At 34.3% G+C, this 22560-nt stretch overlaps 2 protein-coding genes and 1 long non-coding RNA gene across 3 annotated transcripts in view; 1 reads left to right on the forward strand and 2 right to left on the reverse strand.

Moving 5' to 3' along the window:
* LOC132049567 (uncharacterized) overlaps window positions 1-22560 on the reverse strand; it is a 98179-nt gene that overhangs the window by 4037 nt on the left and 71582 nt on the right. The window lies entirely within an intron of this gene.
* Window positions 7151-12794, forward strand: LOC132049561 (uncharacterized). The gene is made up of 5 exons (XM_059440419.1): window positions 7151-7330; window positions 11155-11507; window positions 11840-11935; window positions 12246-12305; window positions 12387-12794. Exons 1-5 carry the CDS (start codon window positions 7240-7242, stop codon window positions 12585-12587), a joined length of 801 nt encoding a protein of 266 aa, XP_059296402.1. The 5' UTR covers window positions 7151-7239; the 3' UTR covers window positions 12588-12794.
* LOC132049562 (uncharacterized) lies at window positions 12943-15128 on the reverse strand. Its single transcript, XM_059440420.1, has 2 exons — window positions 14773-15128; window positions 12943-14437 (listed from the first exon to the last, which is right to left on the reverse strand). The coding sequence occupies exons 1-2, from the start codon at window positions 14946-14948 to the stop codon at window positions 14038-14040; spliced, it is 576 nt and encodes a 191-aa protein (XP_059296403.1). The 5' UTR covers window positions 14949-15128; the 3' UTR covers window positions 12943-14037.

Raw genomic sequence — 22560 nt, forward strand, 5'->3', positions numbered from 1 at the left:
TATAGCAACATCTTATATTTTATATTTGCACCTTTCATTTTTGTGATGGTTATATATTTTTTTATACAATTATAACTTATAATAAAATTAACTTTCAATTTTACATAAAAATAATAGATGCAAAAAAATTAATTTATCAAAGTTATACACCAAAATTAAGATGTAAAATTAATATTATAAAGAAATTACATAAACATAATTAGGTATACAAAATATGATAAATTAAAAGGTTTAAATAATAATAAAATAATAGAAAATAGTGATGGGGTGGATGAGTTGTGTCACTCCAAATTTGGAGCGACACTGTTCACCCTCTAAAATGGAGGCAAATTTGCAGCTGGGTTGGAGCAAAATCCCTCCATTTTTCACTCTAAAATGGAATTTAGAGGTAAAAATGGAGGTGGGTTGGAGATGGCCTAAAGCAACTGCTTTAGTTGCTTCCCCCATCAGCCAGCCTGCTACATTTGAAGGTCTACATAGAATGTGTTCAAATAAGCTCAAGCAACTTTTATTACGTGTACTTTTTGTAGCCTTATCATTTCTAATCTTACTTGTCTTATATGAGAGTCTGGAACCAAAATGATCCCAAGAAAAACCTTTTGAATCAAAATACCCCAACAACAAAAAAAGGTGACATAAATACTTTGGACAATGCAAGATCGCGCTAAAACACTTAACCGCGATTTTATTTTCCATCTGCTTGAAAATAGCAAAGAAAATAAGAAAATATCAAGCGCTAAACTAAATGTTCTCCTATACGTGGGAAAGATTTTGATGCCAAGTATGAGTCCACCATAAACACCCAATTGGCTCCACCACTGGTCCCTCCAGTGGCGTTAAAAAATTTAAAAATCGCCATTGGAGGAGATTTAAGGTGGTCCCCACTTAAAAAAAAACGTCGTTTTCTATTAATTTTCGTCGGAAAAAAGTTTTTGCATTCTAGATATTCAAACTGTTTGAAGCGAGAAGATTCTGCTCGAATTTTAATTCTTTCTGCTACGTACAACTCGATTAACACAACTCTACAAAAAATCTTCGATTAAGGTTTTCTACTATAAACTTTAGTTATTAATTTGTTATATACATTATATTGTACGCATGTTTAACATTTAATCGTCGTTAATTTCCAAAAAAAAAAAAAATTCAAATTTCGTTTTTTTTTTTTTTTGGTTTGATCGGGCCGGGCATTTTTTGCCAATGCTCCGTTTTTTTTTTTTTTTTTTTTTTTTTTTTTGGAAAATTCATTAATTGTTAAATGTGTATGAATTGTTAATTTGTTAAATGTTTATGAATTGTTAAGTTGTTATATGTTTATGAGTTGTTAATTGTTTATGAATTGTTAATTATTTATGAATTGTTAATTGTTGATGAATTGTTAATGAATTATTATTTTGTTAATTGATTATTTGTTAAATATTGATTATGAATTAATTAGTTGTTAAATATTGGTTATGAATTGAAAGAAGTTGATTGGTAATGAATTATTATTTTGTTAACACTTTGTTTGGATGATTGTTATGTATTGTTTCATAATGTATCGTATTGTGTTGTACTGTATAGACTAAATCCGTGTTACATAAAATAGACCTTTCTATCGTTACATAACGATGGATTTTACGATATGATACAGTAAAATTAAAGTAACAATCAAAGCAAACATTGTATTTAAACTAACAACATAATATAATACAATAGGTAACAACCATCCAAACAAGTTGTAAATGATTATGAATTGTTAATCTATATTATTTTAAAAGCATGAATATATATGTTAAATAAAAAAAGATTATCCAAAAAAAAAAAAACAGACCCTCGAACTTGTCCGTAAAATCCACTTAGACCCCCCAACTGAGACCCCTACCATTTGGACCCTCCAAAATCACTTTTGATTCGCGTAATTGAACACATGGCACATTTGCGTGAATTACACTCACTCGTAATGCGTGAAACAACTTTAAAATATATACATAGATATTTTTTCAAATTTTAAAAACATGTGATTGTAAATAAATAATCAAAAAAGAAAATAAAAATTAACTAAAAAAGGAAGGTCATCTTCTTTGTCTTCTCAGCTGGCCCACCCACCACCAATCCACCATCTTACCATTTCCGCCACCGTCACCCCTCCCCTAGCTTCTATTCATTTACTTTTTATTTTTATTTTTGGGTGATCATTTATTAAACATACGTTACAAAAAATTTCATCAAAATGTGAGAAGCAAGAAAAGAGGAATGGTGGTGGGTTTGTAATGGTGATAACTTTACCGATCTTAACTTTTTAATTTTAACCGATTTGATTCTTGATTCTGAAAAATGAATTTGAGTGAAGAAGAAAACATGAAAAGAGGAAGGTGACGGGAAAAATATTTTGCAGTTCATATTTTCCGGCCAAAATCCTTGCTAATTGATTATTTTTCCGATGAAGATATGTCAAGGATTAGTGACAAAAATTGGGTGTTGGTGTTGGTAACATTGATTATTTTTCCGGTGTTAGTGACAAAAAGTGATGGATTAGAGAAGAAAAGAGGAAGGTTTTGTTACTTGTTTAGGGGTGGTGGCAAGCTACAATGGTGAATTGGTGGCATGGAGATGGTGGCGGAGAGAGGCGAGGATGGCGAGAAGATGGAAGAGAGAGAATATATGTATATTTTTTTTTTTTTTGCAAAATCTTTTTTTTTACTTAGTTTTTTAAAGTTATAATCCACGTGTTTCTGTTTTGCTGGTTGTTTGGCGTCTGAATTGCACGCAGTATTCATGTTTGGTTGGATATTAATTTTGTGTCCAAGTGTCACAGTAAAGGTGATTTTGAAGGGTCCAAATGGTAAGAGTCTCAGTTGAAGGGTCTAAGTGGATTTTATGGACAAGTTCGAGGGTCTGTCCATGACTTCAGCCAACAATAAAATTAAAGTAACAATCAAAGCAAACATTGTATTTAAACTAACAACATAATATAATACAATAGGTAACAACCATCCAAACAAGTTGTAAATGATTATGAATTGTTAATCTATATTATTTTAAAAGCATGAATATATATGTTAAATAAAAAAAGATTATCCAAAAAAAAAAAAATAGTTAAAGTTCTTCTTTTCATAAATACATAAGTTAACGATAAAAATGTAAAGTTTGTAAGAAAATATGTGGTCGACGAATATACTCTTTTAGTCTAATTTTATCATAGTTGTATTGGCTATTTGGTCAACTAAAAATATATACATATTCAAAATAGAGTTCTAAACAAATATTAAACAAGAATTTCGATTCCCAAACTAATTAACTTAAAAGTCTTTGCCATCACATAATTCAAAACTAATTAACTTAAAAGTCTTTGTCATCACTGTATGTGTCCTTACTATCACATATTAAAAAAGCTGACATTTAATATGACGAAAGTCATGTTGAAAATAATTATTTTTATTCCAATATTTGGTTGGAGAGTGAAAGTAATTTTTGGAAAAGACTATCTAATAAAGATTTATACATTCAAAATAAATATTGTATTCAAGATAATAAGTAGATATTTTTTTCCAAGTTGCTTATCAATAGAATATAAATAGTATTATAAAAATCGACAAGAAATATTCATGCAACGCACGTACATAGAGAGACTACATACCCCCAAAATATAGTAATCTCCTATTATGTTAATTATGCCATTGTTATTTTATTTATTTGTGAAATTATTTATCCCGTGTTAATTATTCACGAGATATAATACAACATAACTCGCATATTCCCTACAAATTATTAATTAGTTAATACAATTTATCTTTCATTTCAAGAAAAATGACTAATTTAATTTGTACAGATTAGGACTCTTTCATGGATCCGAATGTTCCTCACGGGCCCGATGATCATATTGGAGGCTCGCCGTTTGTAGGGCCCGCCGATAGAGTATTGTCTTTGCAAGGCAATCATAGGTCAGAGTTATTATGGGCTGGTACTATAGGGATATTGACTAGGCTCCGTGAGAGGCTGCAGAGAGCGTGGACTCTTTTACGCGACCCCCCTCCTACACACTCTCGCGTCTTAGAAATATTATTTCAGGGCGACATCTATCGTTGCGTGTCCGTTGGTCGGGTACAGCATGATTGGGCGCTCATTGTGGCCATGGTTGAGCAGTAGAGACCGGAGACACATACCTTCCATCTTCGCACTGGTGAGGCCACGATTACAAGGTCCTCTTTGGATTGTGGGTACATGGAGAGCCACTATACACTCGGTACGAGCCTCTCCCGGGGACATGACTTGGTGACAAAGTTAACTAAACTCATCAACTTTGTGAGAAAGCGACCCAGATATCGGGTTGAGTCAAGTTCGGCCTTAGTGCACTCGCACTTATTGGAGGGTCCGGTTGGACGGCAAGCAAAGCACGATGTTGATCGTCATGCCCGTTTGTTCAGCTATTATATTCGGAGGCATCTTGTTCCCGATTCATCGGGTGCCTTTGTCTACTTTACATTATTTGCTTTTCTTTAAGATTCGGACTGCTTGGAGACTACGCGAAGCCTGGGTTTGGCGTATCTTTGAATGTTTATGCCGAGTGTCTATCTATGTACGTCGTTAGAGATGTGTGTGAATTTTTTGCTCTTCTCCAGATAATATTTTAAGTGTGCGTTCCTTTAATGTAAACAAACCTCTTGAAACGAGTACTAAAAAAATCGTATTTTATAATATCGCTTACAGTTATAGGCGTGGAGAGGATCAGCTTTTCGGACGAAAGATGGGCATCACCTCGAGATTGACATGCCTTATGCGAGGAGGTGGACAACGGGTTTTGACCGGATGTAGATATGCACCACGCATTCTTCTATTCGGGAAAATTTTGACATGACGGACGATGCGGTAAAACTATTTAACTTTACATTATTAATTTAATTAAACATCTTTTCTACTTAGTGATCACTGATTTGTATTTATATGTTATGCAGCTATTTATATGGACGCCGTACGCTGTTATATTAGATGGTTTGCTGGCCTTTTGCAAGGCAGGTCAGGGGGTTTGGAGGTCACGGTATCCATTGATACACCTGGACATCGTAGATGACCACATGCCCGAGCGTGTCTTACTTACGCTTGGGCATACACAGAGTATACCCCCGACGTCGTCATGAGTTTCGACACAACCAGCGGGACGATGGCCGCCGTTGATGATGATTTTTCGGCATTCATGGTCGTCCCGCCTCCACCATTGGGAGAACAGGTTGGGCACTTTAGTGGTGGTCGGCCATTTAACTCCCATTGAGGATTACATGCGCTGGGATCATCAGATCACACGCAGATTGATCGGCAACCCAGTTTTGCGTCCCGCTAGGGATGTAGGATACTCAGCACTCGCGGGGCAGTACGAGGCATTGGTAAGTTTATCGTATTTAGATTCATTTAATTGCATTCATTGTTACGTTTTAAAAAATAGCTTTTTTTTTTTTTTTTTTTTTACTGTTGAACACAAATGCAGCTGGTGGCCGTACAACGATTACGCATGTTGGGGTTAGAGCATATGCCTTACCCCGGGCTTGCGGGGCTTGCGTCGGAGATGGTACGGATATCCGAGGATGGTATCCGGCAGGCAGGAGAGATTAGGCGCATGGAGGAGCCTGTTCCAGAGGTTGAGTATTAGCCAGTGCCAGGAGGAGGACTGGGTGCTCCCAGAGGAGGAGGCCATGCTGCTAGATTGCCCTTCATATGGACTGGTCTTTAATTTCTGCCCCTCAAATTGCTGGTCTTTAATTTTTGCCTATGCTTCTCTTTTAATGAAAGTTTGTGGGCCAAAGGACCCTTATTCGCTGGTCTACAATACTAGAGATTCCGGGTTTGATCCCCAATAGAGTAAAAAAAAAAAAAAAAAAAAAAAAACGCAAGGCAATGTTTCATAGAAATTATGCCTTGTCGGGCAAAGCTAAACAGAAACTATTCCTTGTCCGGCATAGTTCTGTAGAAATTAAGTTTTCCGGCATAACTTCGTTTCTACAGAACTATGCCAAACAAGCATAGTTTCTAAGTAACTTTGCCTGATAAGGCATAGTTTCTGTGAAACCTTGCCTTGCGAAATTAGGTCATGGATCCAATTTTTTGTTTTTTTTTTTGTGTGTGTTTTTGATATCAGGGCCACTTTTTTGTTACTTAAAGTGCGGAATGAAAAAAATTAAGGGTAAAGTACGTATATATACATATTAGGGAGAAATATTTGCGAAATGTGACGATAGTTTTTTATTTACAAAACATAACATTACAAACTCTATACAAAACATGCTTTATTTTAATTTTTTTTAATATATATATTAAAAATTTTAAATTTTTTTTCGCTCACATTTTCATGTATAAAGTTCATGTTAGATTTCTGTAAAATTAATACAACTACAACAACATTGTATATAACTTTGATATAACATTCAAGACTTAAAATAATCACTCAATTTTTTATGTATGAAATGTGTATATCTTGCTCAAGGCTTAAAAAGTTCGCTCAAATTTTGTGTATGAAAAACGTATGAAATGTGTATATCTCAATCAAGGCTTAAACTTTACGCTCAAAATTTTATATATGAGAATGGTATGAAATGTGTATATCTCGCTCAAGACTTAGAATTTTATTCACATGTTTCGTATATAAATTTCATATTAGGTTTCTGAAAAATTAATACAACTACAACAACATTGTAACAACTTTCGTACAACATTCAAGGCTTAAAGTTTTCGCTCACAATTTTGTATATGAAAATTGTATTAAAAATTCCACTCACACATACACATTTCATACAGCTTTCATACAAAAAAAATTGAGGTAATTTTTTAAGCCTTTGAGCAAAAAAAAAAAAAATATAAAAATTATTTTTTTTTTAAAAAAAGTTTAAAATAATTTTTTTCTGAAAAAAACAATAAAAAATGAAAAATATATGAAAATCTGTCATGTTTCGGAAAATATCGTTATGTTTTGCAAATAAGAAAAACTACTTATATATTTTGTAATAAAAAATCTTAATTAGGTACCCTATGTTATTTTTCAAAAAATTAAAGACCTAAAAAAATTAAAGACCATCCCAAGGATGGGACATTCGCGCGAATTGCCATTGGTCAGATATGTAACTAGCCCAATTACTTACCCCAGCCCAAAGCCCATTTTGAAAGCCGTTTAGTTTATAGCGTTTAGAATTGAGTTAACACAGTACACACACTATTTGTTCCAATTTCCAAATAGCAAATCAAATCGGCAAATCCCGTTTTTCATCTACGGCAAAGATGAAGCTTGTCCGACGTGTCTTAAATGCTTACCTATCTCGTTCTTCTTCTTCTCAAGTTTTCAGAACCTTTTCTGCACTTCCAAATTTTGGTACGTACTAGGACTATTTATTTTTCAGTTCTCTATCAAATTCCATAGTCAATTTGCTATTTTTATAACTGAAAATCTGCAAGTTTTAGTTTTTTTTTTTTAATGCAAAAAGATAAAAACTTTGAATTGATGTTCAAAGTGAAGTATCTGCTTGGTAGTTTACAAATTTATAGGACACTGCATTTTTGCTGATTGATATAATGTCACCTCCTTTTCCCAATAGCTGTTAATTTGAAGAGGGGAAATAGGCATGAAATATTCATTATTTTCCAATTCATCCAGTAGTATAAAATAAGTTGCCTTAGCTTGAGGAGGATCCAAGAATCATAATGATACCAATCTTAAATGTTTGAAGTAACAAGATAACAAGAAATCAACAAACAAGGAGGGGGAATAGACTTCTAGAAAAAAGAAATGATATCCTAACAATTAAAGTATCATTTAATTAGTTAGAACCAATCAAGAAGAAGATATTGAACTTGTAAATGGAATCCATATAATGATAAATTCAAGCAATGTTCAAAGAGAGATACAAGGGAATAAACCCTAACACTTTATACAAGGAGTACAATCGTTTTATCATCCAAAAACTGGCTAACTAAGGAATAAACCCTAGATTATACTCCCTCCTTTTCAATTTATGTGAACCCATTTGACCGGGCATGGAGTTTAAGAAAGAAGGGAAGACTTTTAAACTTGTGGTGTTAAAGGAGTCCCACATAGATTTTGTGTGGCTATAAATCATTGCATAAAGGTAAATTGTTTCCAAATATAGAAAGAGTTCATTCTTTTTGGCACGGACTAATAAGGAAATAGGTTCACATAAATTGAAACGGAGGGAGTACTATTTATTGTAGTAGCTGTTAGACCTGTTGCAGAAATGGCCATATGAGCCTTAATTGGCGATTGTAAAACCGGCAACTTGATGAATGTGCCTTGAAAAAGTGTCCACGGTTGTTTCAAAGCGTGGACACAGATTTGATGTCTTCCACGAAAAGGTTCCTCTCCATGCGAATCTGAAGCACACGAAGTGTCCACTGGTAGTTTGAAATGTGGCCACGTATATATTTATGTCATTGTGCTCACCGTTGTGAATTGTGGTCATGAATGGAATGAGTCCCGCTATGCAAGCTTGTCCACTGTTGTTGCAAGGCATGGTCACGATGGAATTCCTCCAGCTTCGAAAGCGTGTCCACTGTTGAGGATCATGGCCACGGATAAGAGAATGCCAAGAAATCTGCTTCCAATTTGATCTTCTTGACCTTTTTCGACTTGATCCTTAGTTTCCATGTTCCTTTGTAGCATTCCAAGGTCTTGATGTCAATTTGTAGGAGTTGTACATTGTGAGTGCTCCCATAAACCCCTGCTGATGTGTATTTTCTACCATTGAACAGAATATAGAAAATTGCTAATCCCACCCACGTCGTAAACGGATGCCATACCTGATCCATTTCAAATCCAACCGGAGATCTTTGAGCCTTGTTATGGACTAAAATGCTAAACAAAAGCGACCCCAATCCCTCCCCAGACCATAAAAGGGGTAGATCACACAATTTAATATAGAATATTAGACTATCTAAACGGAAAATAGTAGATTGAGGTTTTCCTTGCTTGTGAACCTATGATTTCTCTAACATGTAATGTATAACATTTGACCTGAGTAAATGGAAGATTTCAACTAAGAGCAATATATCCAAGCTTCGGGAGAAAATACCTTTGATGATGCATATTAGCAGATGCTCTTGAGGGATATCCTCTAAACTGTTTCTGATTAAAAAAATAATTAAAATAATCTGATAAATAAGCTAAAGGTTTGGCCATTAAAGTATCTAGACCCATAATATGATGTTTAACAAATTGATGTAGCATGATATTAAAATTCTCCTGTCTTACTCTTCTTCCTGTCTTGGTTTATCCTTAAACTTTTTGAAGGCTACTTGTTGGAATCAGACCTACTCCCTCTTCTGTACAACCATTACATTCTTGCCAATAATTCCGAGCGCGATCTTTCCAAAAAAGTGTGTACAATACTATTGTGTTTCCGAGCAACAATTCTCCTTGTTGCTTTTGGCATAAAAAGAATGAGCTGAGTGTGAGAATAACTTTTAAATTCTAGGAGAATGGGCGTTTAGGTGCGAGATCTGTAAAAGCACTTTCGTAGTGCTTCAGTGAATACAGATATACCAATTTCCAGAAACAAAAAAGTGTTGAGGAGGCCAAATACTAAAGCTATGACTTTTAAAGTGGAAGATCCTCCTTGCCTGATTTCCTTGGATGAAAAGTGTTTGAATAAGATGTGAATCATCTCATAAATGTAAGTCTAAGAAAAGTGGGAAGAAAAGTAAAACTCAGAGAACAAAAGACAAATAAGGGTCACTTACGAGACTTACCTTAGGCTATCATCTCACTCTCAGGTAGGTTTATTATTTTAGAAAGGTTACAATATATTAATCATCAGCACGAGGGCTTGTGCTGGAGCCATATTTACAGTCCAAAACAGCAAAAAGGTGTACTTGTTCATCTTACAAGGACTCTATAATCTCTAATAAAGATTGGATCTACTAAAAAGCTCTCTGTACACTAAAAATGAAATAAAAATATACAATTCATATTGATTTTCGGTGTTGAATTGCCACTTCCTATAAAGCATTCAAAGCATCTTGCACTTCTTTCCCTCCATATGTATATTCAAGCTCCCCAATGTTGTTCCAGCACTTCAGCAGCTCACTTGTAGACTTAGTATGGACCATTTGAGACCAATCATTTTGAGAAATAATTTCCAAAGCTTATCAGTGACGGCACAGTGCAAAAAGGTGATTCATAGTCTCTTTGTCAGCATAACATAAGTAACATCCGGGACTTAAAGTTTTAAAAATATTTAACAATCTTCTAAAGTTAACTGCCAACCTTGTTATCCCCAATGATGTCAAAGACAAAAAGCTTTAAAAAGCGTTCCAAGTCTATTGGGGCCTTATGCACAAAGCACAGTTGAAATGTGGGCTTCAGTAAAAAAAGGCACAATGAAGGAAAAAAGTAAAAATATGTGCTATCCAATAAAAAAGTAGCATATTTATTCATAATGTTTTCCTTAACGGTTAATATAGCTCTTTGCCAGTTATATTTATATTCTAGTACCGCTTGCTTCAACTAGAACTCATGCGCAAGGAGGCCCACGGCTTACTGTCTTGCCTACACTGAAGCGCAACTTAAGCTATGTGAAACGCCCTCCCTACAACAACAACAACAACAACCTAGTGAAATCCCACAACGTGGGGTCTGGAGAGGGTAGAGTGTACGCAGACCTTACTCCTACCAAGGTAGGATGGCTGTTTCCGAAAGACCCTCCCTGAGTTTTTTTTTTTTTTTTGAACTTCAGGAATTTGACACATCTTAAATTAGCCTTTGACAATGCTATTGTCAGGCAGTAGATGTCTCATTTTGGTTATTTATTATACATCTTCCAAGATCACTCAGGAAAAAATGTTGAGGAGTTAATTTCTCAAAAAAATAAAATTGTTTAGGAGTTGTAAACAGCTGAACACGTTGAAGACGCAATGACAATGGGCATCCTGTGAGTGAACAATGGAAAGACTTCTAACATGGTCCTACACTGATCCTTTGTAAATTGTCTGCCTTTCATATTGGACAATCCTAATTGATATCGCTAATGTTATCTTCCAGACGCTCTAGCTTTAATCTGATTCTTCTGTAGTGTGGAATTATGTGCTTCTTCATCATTGGTCATCACCATCTTTTTCATGTATACCCATTTTCTCTTTATCTACACCCTGGTAATGGACACAACTTTCCTTGTCTCTACACAGCCCCTGATGATAAGCAAAGCACCAACTCATTTGAGTCTGCTGAAGACTTTCAAAGACGAATTTTTGGTGATAATACGGGAAACAGGCCAAGTCCAAACTCCTTTTTCAGAAAGCTCGATAGGGCTGAAAAGTCTTATGATAGATCTGGTCCGGGTTCCACGTTCAGTTCTGGAAATAGATCTAGTATCCTTGATGGTCTGGATGAGAGTTTTGATACATTATCAGATGGGATGGATGGTAAGCTGAAGGAAGCTGCCAGATATTTTGAGTTTGATCCTGATGAAGTAGATAAAGATGACTATGCTTACAGAGCCGATATGACCTTTTGGCCCGGGAACACTTATGAACTCAAGGTATGAGTAATGAGGTAGCATTTCTTGCATGCTTTTAGCATCTTGAGTGTCATTTCCATAGGAGGATATGTCTCACTATGGTTTTTGGATATCTTGCACCCGTGGCGTTTCAACAGCTTCCATCAAATGTTCAAATGTTTGGGCTGTGCTAGAATTGTATGCTCTAAGTGCTTATTTCCTTGTACACCTCGTATTGATGCTTCATTCTCTGTGGCAAGAGCAAAATTATGGATGACATTAATTTGTCGCCATAACTCAACCTCTCCTCTTTTTCACTGGATTCTCTATGGTGCTGTCATTTCCACCTCTAAGCTTTTCATTATTATCTACAGGATCTTGATCTTAAAAAACCAGGAGTTCGCAAGCCCAAAAAATGGGATGAATTTGAGACTACGACAGAGGAAGTTTTGCGCAAAGCTGATTTCAGGGTTGGTATTCTTGGTTCTGCATCACTTTGACCATGTATGGCTTTAAAATGTATCCGTATATGCACCCCAGTGTCTATCTGTGGAAACACCCTCGAGCATGTATATTGCTTATTTTATATTTTGGTCTCAAATTTCTCTGCTGGTTAGTTTATTGTTACTAAATAGCACGTTCCAAGTACTGAGATGTTGGTTACAATAATAAAAGTGGTGTCTTCCTCCCAATTATTGCCTTGTAATTATGGCCCATTGTGAACCTTCTGACTCTTAACTGAGTTATCTGATTTATACGCTTGACAATTTTGCAATACAGAATGTGAGGTTCCTAGCTAACTTCATCACGGAGGCTGGAATCCTCATCAAGAGGAGCAAGGTTCGTAATCAAATCTATTGACTAATTTTGATGACCGAATACGTGAAATGTTTCTTATTCTTTCTTTTTGCTCATATATAGACTGGAATTAGTGCCAAGGCTCAAAGAAAGATTGCCCGGGAGATAAAAACTGCCAGAGCTTTTGGTCTGATGCCTTTCACAACTATGGGAACAAAGCAGTTTGTATTTGGCAGAACAATGGAGGACCTTGACGCAGATTATGAATATGAGATGTACGACCCCACTTTTGTCGATACAGAAGCTGGTCGGGAACCTCTTTAAGCCTGAAAAGATACTACTAGTTACTATTAGTTTAATTAACTACGGTTTTGTCCTTGAGAACGTGTATTTCAGTTATGGCTATGAAAAGATTCTCTCTATTAGCTGAGATTTTTTTTTTTCCTTCAAGTTACGTACTGCTTCAAAGGACTGCCCTACATAATACACGTTGGTTTCATTGTATGTCAATGATTTAGCTGTTGGAGCTCTCCTTTGGTCGTTGTCCTTTGGTTCATTTTTGTATTCCTATTAGCTCCGAAGTGTATATCCAGTAAGTTGCATAAATAAATAAATAATGAATAGCAAATCATTTAATTTAGCAATCACATGTTGTAGCCGCAGGAGTTGTCTCTGGAAATGGAAGATTTTTGTTTATAGATCCGCTCGTGCACTATGGTAATGTTATGTTATTCCATGTATTAGATGAATGAATATTGATGTGCCAAAAACATTTTCTCCTGAACATGGAGTTGTATCTGGCAGCAGGGTGCATTGGCATTGATAGCCTGGTTAAGACTATGATTTACCATGTAGTTTTTAGCACATTGTGTAGTGTGAAGGGTTATCAATCGAGTAGAGGGGATCAGAGTCTTCCTTTCATCGAATATTTCTGGAGTGTTTGAAACTATTGTTTAAATCTATTTTTTTCTTTTCTTTTGAGGATGTGCAAAATCAACTTTGGGTTTACTTCTGTTTTCTGAAAACTTTTTAACTTTGGAACTCTTTTCTTTAAGGGGAAAAATATATAAAAATGTGGCTTTACCTTCAAAGTAGAGGCGATATAGAGTTGGCTGATACATTTACTTTGTTCAGATTGGTCGGTTTCTTTTAGCTTGACATGATTGAAAAGAGAGTGCCAAATCTTTTAGACTAAGAGATTCAAAACTATGGGGTGCTTTTTTTTTTTTTTTTTTTTTATATCTGCTGTGATTTGGATGAGAAATATACTACTAATATATTAATAATGTGGAAGTGAGGTGTTCATAGTTTGGTTTGGGTTGGTTTTTTATTAAAACCGAAATATAATCGGTTTTTCAATTATTACAATCAAACCAAATCAAATAAGATACATGTTTATTGGTTTGATTCGATTTTGTGATTTTAAAGAAAATCTAAACATACAATAAGAAAAAAAAAATTCATTCTTTGCCGACTTATAATCCTCCACTATTCTTGACATTGAGGAATATCCCGAAAGGCATTTCGGGAATCGGCATGATTCCATTCCTTTCGTACTGTTTGAAGAAAGGAAGGATCCCAAAGAATCGATCTTCCTTTTCGTTGTTGAATCTCTCTTTTGATTAATCAATTCGATATTCCGAATCCCATTACTAATGCAATCTGGTGACTTTAACATTTATTGTTGCTGCATTCTGCGAGTGTCTAACCAGTCATAACCACTTTTTGTTTTCAAACCAAAAAAAAATATTGGCGCCATCCTTACTTTGTTTGATCATCTCTTGAACCGCATCAGTGCCGTTGATTCAAACCGTTGAAACGGATCCACACCATTCACATGATTTTCTTCACCTTCCCCAAACGAATCGTCGTCGTTTTTGAGATCAACAATTGCTTCATCTGTTCTTCTCTTACATTCTGAGAACACCTCAGAGGAATCATGATCTCCTACAGGCCACGCAAACTCCTCGAATTCGCTCTTTACTTTCATCTTTCTAATTTGTTTCTTCAATGAGCTCTTCATTTTCGCGCGAATTGTAGAGAGAAGAGATAGATCGAAGTAGTCTTCTATTCTCTCATTATTCGTTACTTTAACAACTCTTGATTTTCTCCTTTTTTGTAACGGAGATGTATCTAACTTCGACTGCGAAGAGTGATCATGCTGTAATTCGGACCTGTGGTAAAAATAATATCCAGATTTCATATGAGCACTTTGCAGTTGCATTAAACTCCTTCTGTCCCAATTTATCTGACACAATTTGGATTTCGAGAATCGAACTGTTTTATTTTCCTCGTGAATCTGGCCATGGAATTTTTAATTTTTTTGAAATAAACTTTACATATTTGGAAACTATAAAAAAAAATACTATAAGTCACAGTAATTGACAATTCAAAAGACTATGAAAAAGTTACTGAAAAACTTGTTTGAATCTCGAAATCCTAAAGGTAAGGTGATACATAAATTGAGATGTAGGGATAAGTCGGTGAATTGAAGAGAGCAATAGATTACAGATTTGGTGCGATAACAGAGGACGAAGATTGCTGAGGAGGAGTAAGTTTTCTCCATTTCTGTAACGGAGATGTATCTAAGTTCGATTTCGATAGTGAAGAGTTGTGATGCTGTAATTCGTACCTGTGAATAACAAAAACATCTAGATTTAAGCAATTTGCAAATGCATTATGCATAATAATAATAAGCTGAATTGAAGAGAGAAAAGGATGAATTACAGATGAGGTGCGATGAGAGAGGACGAAGATTGTTGAGGAGGACGAGTAAGGCGTTTGTGAATATCTTCGATTGTTGCCACAGGACTCCAAGCTTCCATTTCATCTTTATCCATCCTACTCTTGCTCATGGTAACAAATATTGTTTGCACAGAATTTTAATTTCCATTTGGCACTTTATGAACCGAGTTTCAACAGAAACATCGTTACATATTTTCACCTTTGGTCCCAACAAAATATTCAAGTGCTCCTTTTATTCTAATTTACATGACATTCTTCTGAATAAGTTTAAAGTTAATTGCGAAAGCACCGCTCAAAAAGGCTTATTGAGCTTGTCTTTAGTGGCTAAATTCATCTCAAAGCTGAAGTAATGAAAAAACCAAGTTATTACAAAGCAACGAAATTTTATTACATAAGGTAGGGCTTTAGTTTTTCACTAGAAGCTCAGCTTAAAGTTGATCCACCGGTTACCCTCGTAATGGACGCCTAAGTGTCGGAGAATTGAAAATTATTGTATCTTTTCTAAATCAACATTCTCTCTTGTTTACTACGCTAATATTTGCTTATGAAACTTTTTTTTGTTTGATTCTGGTTTCTTTTCGATTACTTTACAAAGGAAATAAAGAGACAAAACCTACAAACCAAAAGCCAAAAAGGAAAGTCCCTTTATTAGGCCTTGAATGAGACCGAAGGAAAGGCCCTCTCATGAAAAAAAGGCTAAAAAAGGAGGAAGTAATTTTGTACATAAGGATATTGGTTTTCGGTTTTATCACCTTTTTATAATAACAATTAACTTTAAACTTCTCATTTTATTCCTAATGAGATGATCTATAGCTACATAAACTAGTGCCGTTTGGGCGTATATTAAAAATTAAATTTGCGATTGCTTTTAAAAAGTATTCAATACTTGTCTTATTGTTTTTGTTGCATCAAGTTATCGAAAAGTAGTTTAATATTTTCTAAAGACTTCTAACATGCTATATCATACAAAAGTACTTGAAAGTTAAAAAAAGAACAATTTTCTTATTATAGACTTTCTTTTTATTTTCAAATGTATGTATAGCATAAAAGCTCTCGCTGTTTTCATTTTACAGAAAGTTTTTGAGAATATCATATTTCAGTAGCCAAATTTATATGTGCACACTTCAGATGAGGCTTATACCTATTAAACGATCTAATATCATTTAATGCGTTTAATGCATATTTATTAAATTTCTTATGAATAACCTAGAAGGAAAATATATCACGTGAACTTCACACGCCGTGGTATGACTAACCAATAAATGATAAAGGTTCACGTTTAATCTAACGGCTTTGTCCTAAGCTTATCATGTTGAAAAGTCACTTCCCTTTACAATTTGTTTAGTGTTATAGATTCACATAGGTAAATTGTATTATATTCTACCTGCAATGTTTTTCAAATAATGTTAACTATTATGGCTCCGCTTCTAATATCGTCTTTTAATAGGTAAATTTATGTATTCGAATTCCAAATTATGATATAAAAAGTGTCACACCCCGTTTTGACCCGGGCTAAAGTAGAGTATGACATATTGGTGATTCCTGTTTTTTTTGTTTTAAGGAGTCGCCACCTAATTAGTTATGGTGAATTAGGACACTAAATTTATTAAAGTTATTTCTCTAAAGGCTGTTTTTGCACGAAACTTAAGATTAGGTAGTTCAATTAGTCTAAAGGGAAGGTATTAGCATCACTTTAAGACCCATTAACAATGGTTAGCCGAAATAGGACTTATAATTAATTAGGCTAAGTGTAAATATAGTATTATAGAAAAAGAAAGTAGCTTTGTAAGTATGGCTAAAGTTATAGATATAATAATGTTGTCCAAAATAAGACTTATAGAAAATATAATGGTTTGTATACAAGAAGAACCTTAACGGCTATTTTAAAATATGACTTATAAATGTTGTTAAAGTTTTGAAGAAAGAATATAATGATGCCATTTAAAAATGCTTGTAAATATTGTTAATGCTCAAATGAAAATACAATAATGTTATTTGAAATAAGATTTGTAATAAATATAGCAATTGGCATAAAAAGGGAACTTCGAATACCATTGAAAGTAAATTTAAAAAGAAATGTAATGATTTGCATATAAGTAATAGATTTCAACAAATTTGAATTTGGACTAAAGTAATATTAATAATATAGATGCAAACTTAATCTAGCTTTGCTTTTATAAAGATGTGAATTTCTTTCTCTTTATTTAACTATGTTTGGCTAAAAATATACATAATTGGTTCAAAACTTAGAGAGTTATTTATAAAATACCTTTGATTTTATGTTTGCATATTTAGTGATATTTTGAAATTTCTAAGATAGTAATGAATAAGACATAACTCCTTTAATTCAAAATATACTATTTAAAGATCAATTGTTCTAGAAGTAAATATTATGGATACTATAAATAACTTAAACACAAAAGAAAGACAAAATGAAACTTATGGAATTAATTGTTGGTTCATCCTACCCATTTACTAAAGCCAACCCGACTAGATTCACTAAAGTTCGCCTAATCTAAACAAATGGCAACAAGTAAAATATTAGTAACGTAATTTCAATTTAAATGCACAAGCAGAAATAAAGTAAAAAGGTAGAAATGATTTAAATGATTCGAGGACTATTTTAAAGTACGCAATGTTCTTCTTGTTGCCTTATTGGGCTCGGCTTGTTTTGTTTTCCTTTCTCTTTCTTGAGACGACGAGAGGGCGGAGTGATGTTTCGTTGACTGCGGAAGACGAATCCCTCGGACTCGTATGTGAAGATCATGCATAAAATGAAAGGAAAGGATTAGTATACATTCAATACACAAGGTTAATCATGTAAAACATGACCTTAAAATGGATCAATAATGATATATATAAAGCGTATATTTGTGTATATTCCGCATGTCGGCCAGGGGATCATTCAAGCACCTATCCTTATACTATATGAAACCAAATCAGAGATAAGAGTTTATATCAGATTCTCCCGCGCGGTTTAATCCTTTCCAGCGAGGATGCGAGCTTTACACATCACGACTCGGAAAGAAAGGGATGTAAACCGGATAAATAGGGATTACAAGCATGCTCGGAGTAGAACGAGGGATCATACAACAACATTAAGAGAGAATACATGTACGATTACAATTCGAACATCTTAAGAAGGGTAATTGATCGCAACATCTACGGTACCTAGAACTGCAAGCTTTTATTAATAAGTCGCAATTCCAATTGACAACCACACAAAGACCTGCGTAACTAAACAAATCACTATATTCAAGTATATTACCGAAATGAACCTAATTAACCTCATCAAAGCCTTAAACTATTCAACCTAGATCATTACAATTTCCTAACAGTTTCCTGATGGTTAACAGGTTTGGCATTGGTTTGAAACATCGTTTAAGATTTCAAACTAGACTACCAAACCTTCCGTCGATATCATCACTCGTAGATTAACTTGTTAAAATGGTGACTCCGCGCCAAGGAAATTTGAACTTTAAACAACCTTCAAACCTCTTCGGATACTCAAATTCGAATGCTCCAATCATTTAACTAACGCACGACTTCATTCAAATAGCTTAAGAGACAAGATTGAAAGGGGAAGGAGCATAATCAAACTAAATTTCAATAGACAAGTGGAATAATTGACTATCTTACAACCTTGATTAGGTTTTCGGTATGAAGGCAATAAACCAAATTCATATCATGCTTTATTAGAGCTAAAGTTCAATATCTTAGTCATACCTGATCATTCTAACTCAAACTTTTGAACATAATCAAGACTAAATAACTACAAACACGTATTAGGAGGACATCAAATCCTCCAAAGCCAATTTTGCAAACAAACGCACATAAACGTCAAGTCGAGTGAGTTGAATTAACATATGGGGTACACTGATTTTAAACACAAAGTCATCTCGATATAGAGCTAACTGGTGACTAAACTAACCAAACAGGCCTCATCCGTGCGAACGTGCCAAACTAGAAAACAAACACCTTCGGCTTAACTAATCAACGTGAACTTATGCGACTCTCTAAATACTAACAAACCGAAATTTAACTAAGATATGCGTATATACACTATCAGCCATTAAATTGTGCAACCCGAGCCCCATTAAAACATGAGCATACCAACATTAAACAGAGAACCAATTCGAAACTCAAATTTCCCATACAAACAAAGAATCACAAATACATGTCAAAATCGAAACGAAGCCACAAGAGAGAAGGGGATGGCACTGACCTGTTTTGTGTACAGTGAAATGGGATGTCGAGGTCTCGGATCTATGCTCGACCTCGAATGAACCCGAACCCGATTAAATGACTAAAGTTTCAGACCCAAAAGGAAAATAGAGTGATATGTTGGCTATATTTTAGAATGATGCTATGGCCATTGGAAAGAACTCCGTTTTTCCTCGTAACTGAAAAATGTGAAAAAAGAGTCCCATCGTTGTTCAATTCACCAATTTTTTTATACTCGACTTCGAAATAATAAGAGAGCAAACAGAAATAATGTTTTTAATCTCCAACCCCCTTACAACTGAGTAATCCTTCTAAATTTATAGAGTGAGGATGAGAGGAGCGTATGAGAGAGAGGAGCGGCGTGGGGAACAAGGGGAAGTGGAGATGGCAGAGAACGTGGGGGACAGGGGAGAGTGGGAGAGAGCGTGAGAGGGAGAGCGGAGGTGAGAGGTAGGTGGGGCGGTGGAGAAGAGAGAGAGAGAGTGAGGGACGAAGGAGAGGAGAAAGAGAGGGAGGCGGGTGAGTAGGGTTGAAGAAAAAGAGAAGATTAGGTTTTGTTGATAATTTGTTTGGGAAGGTGGGCTGGACCGGGTCGGGTCGGGTAATGGGTTTAAAAAGGTGGGCTGGCCGAAAATTTGTTGGGCTGTCTGTTGGTCCGAAAAATGTGGGTTGTTTATTTGGATAGGGAAGTAGTATTGTATTTGTATTTTGGGCCATTAATTTGGCTGAAAAATATTGGTCCTTCCTCCGCTGTTTAATTATTCTTGGGCTTCTAATTTGATAAATAGTATAATATATGATATGTGAAGACAATTAATATGTAAAAAATAAGGATTTAGCAAAGTGTTGTCTTGTAATTAATTTGACGAGTCCGAACCCGAAAATGAAACGATGACTAACCGTTTAAAATTTGCGGTAAAGTAATGCTCATAATGTTGAAAATAAAAATAATGATATTAATAGTAGTAGTAATAAAAAATAGTGAAAAATAAAGTATTTAGCTCGTCAGTAAATTTAGACGCCCAAGTGAATAAAATTAAATTATATAGGAGGGACAAAATTGGGTGTCAACAAAAAGTACATCAAATAAAAATTCAGACTTTATTTAAACTTTTAAGGGTTTTTAAAGGTAGCTTTAGTTCTTTTCACACCATTAAGAAAAATAAAAATACAAAATATAATTTACTAAGTTATCCTTATTTATTAAATGTTTTTTGAGAATTGAGCAATATTAAAAAGAATTACTTTTTAAAATTTAATAATATGATTGAAAATAATTATCAACTTTAGTCTTGAATTCCTAAATTACAATTATTTTGAGACAATTTCGAGGGAATAATTGATATCACAACTCTTATACCTCTTTGGGTATTTAAAAACTAAAAAGTCCTCAAATTAGCAATTATTACCAAAAAAAGGAAAAAGAGCAGGAGCAAAGAGCATAGAAAAAAATAACCATCAACATCATCCACTAACCACAAGGCGACCCACATTTTATCACTTTGTTAATAATAGCTCATGAAGTACAACAACAGTGGATTTCCACTTGTGTCCCCGTGAGGACTACCAAAATCAAAGATACCCCTTATATATAGTTATATTATAATATCAATTTGTTTGAGACTCAACTTTCAAAAATCTTTCTTCTATTTTTAAATTTTGTGTAGTCAAACGTCATCATATATTATGGGATTATACTGAGTATGTTGTTGTTGTTGTTAATTGTGTGGTTAAAAGTCGTTTGCATTTTGGTTCTCTGTGGGGACAAATGATAAAAAAGTCATTTGCATTTAATCCTCAGCCCCTCACACTAACTCCCTACCCCCACGCCGACCCCCACACGCCTATCCCTCGCCTAACTCCTACTATTACTCGGTGCAATCATGGCCCTCATCTATAAGATAATTATATGTAAATTTAAATATTGATTGTTAAATTTAAATATTGATTGTTAACTTAGTAAAATAACAAGTAGCTAACTTGTTAAAAAGATTTTACAATGTCAATGTATACAGTAGTAAGATAATTCATTTCGCTTAGAAAGAAAGAAAAAAAAGAGCACTTTATATTAGAGTTTGTGTGCATTGGATCCTTCATAAGCTTGACCTTTTTAGACCTTGCCTTATTTTTTTCCAACAACCTTCTTAGACCTTAGTTCTTTCTTCTATTTCTTTTTCCTCTTCACCTGAACAAACCATACACATATATTACATCCAAAATTTGTAGAAGCTCTGGAAATATAGTTATCTTGATGTGCTAAGAATTCCATCAGCTTTGGGTTCTTGAATTTTGATATGTCAAATTCAGACTATTTCCAAACAATGGAAAATGAGGAAGAGATCAAATCCAGTGAAAATATAGTACTACCACTACAAAAGTTGTACGATCTAGATGGATCATGTCCACGTAATACTGCATCAAATAATCGTGATCAAGTCGAGCTTCAAGATTTTTATGATGACATCAAGAAGAAAAAATTTCAGGAAAATTATTGTGAAAACACATCGTGTTCAAAGATAGCTGATGAAGATGATGATGAATTTAGAACTCCAACTTCTTTGGATCATAAAATCCCAAGAATGACAAAATGTCCTCGAGTACCCAAGAAAAGCAGGCCAACAACTAATACAAAAAGAAAAGCTGCAGCTTCCCGGCGATTAATCTTCCAGGTTGATTTCGAAACAATTTTCACCACAACGATTCAGGAAAATTTGCATCTGCGAATCAATAAATCGAGAAAATTACATTGCCAACACTGATGAATAGAGGTGAGAATTTTGGATATTTCATTAATTCCCAAGTACTGTGGGGGTGAATGAAATTTGATACATAAATCAGTTAATAAAAGAATAGATCTTTTTTACGCAAAAAACGATCTTTAACCAGTTACGTACCCTTAATCTTTATTATTAGAATAGAGAGTGCTCATTTAATTTGTATTTTGCTTCTTCCCTTTTTCTGTTTTTTCTTCTTCCCTTTTTCTGTTTTTTCTTCTAAGTAGAGAAGAACTGAAGAAATATATAGTTACGTTACATTTCCCATTAATTTTCTTTACTTTTCTATCTGGATATGTTGATTTTTATTTGTTATTATTTTCTTTTCCTTTCTTAAATTTACTTTTTCTCTTATAGACTATTTCTAGATAAGCATGCAGTTTATTTAGAAACATTTTTTCCTTTTGTATGGGTATTTACCGTTGCCCTTGATTAATTTCATTGTGAGTGCCAGTGTACTTTCTTTCTTTGTGATGCACATAAATATTTCAAGAACTTGTGCTTTCGAAGATGGGCAAATACAATTCATGCATTCAAGTAGCTGAATTTAAAAA

This window comes from Lycium ferocissimum, chromosome 3, assembly GCF_029784015.1.
Source record: "Lycium ferocissimum isolate CSIRO_LF1 chromosome 3, AGI_CSIRO_Lferr_CH_V1, whole genome shotgun sequence".
NCBI lineage: Eukaryota > Viridiplantae > Streptophyta > Magnoliopsida > Solanales > Solanaceae > Lycium > Lycium ferocissimum.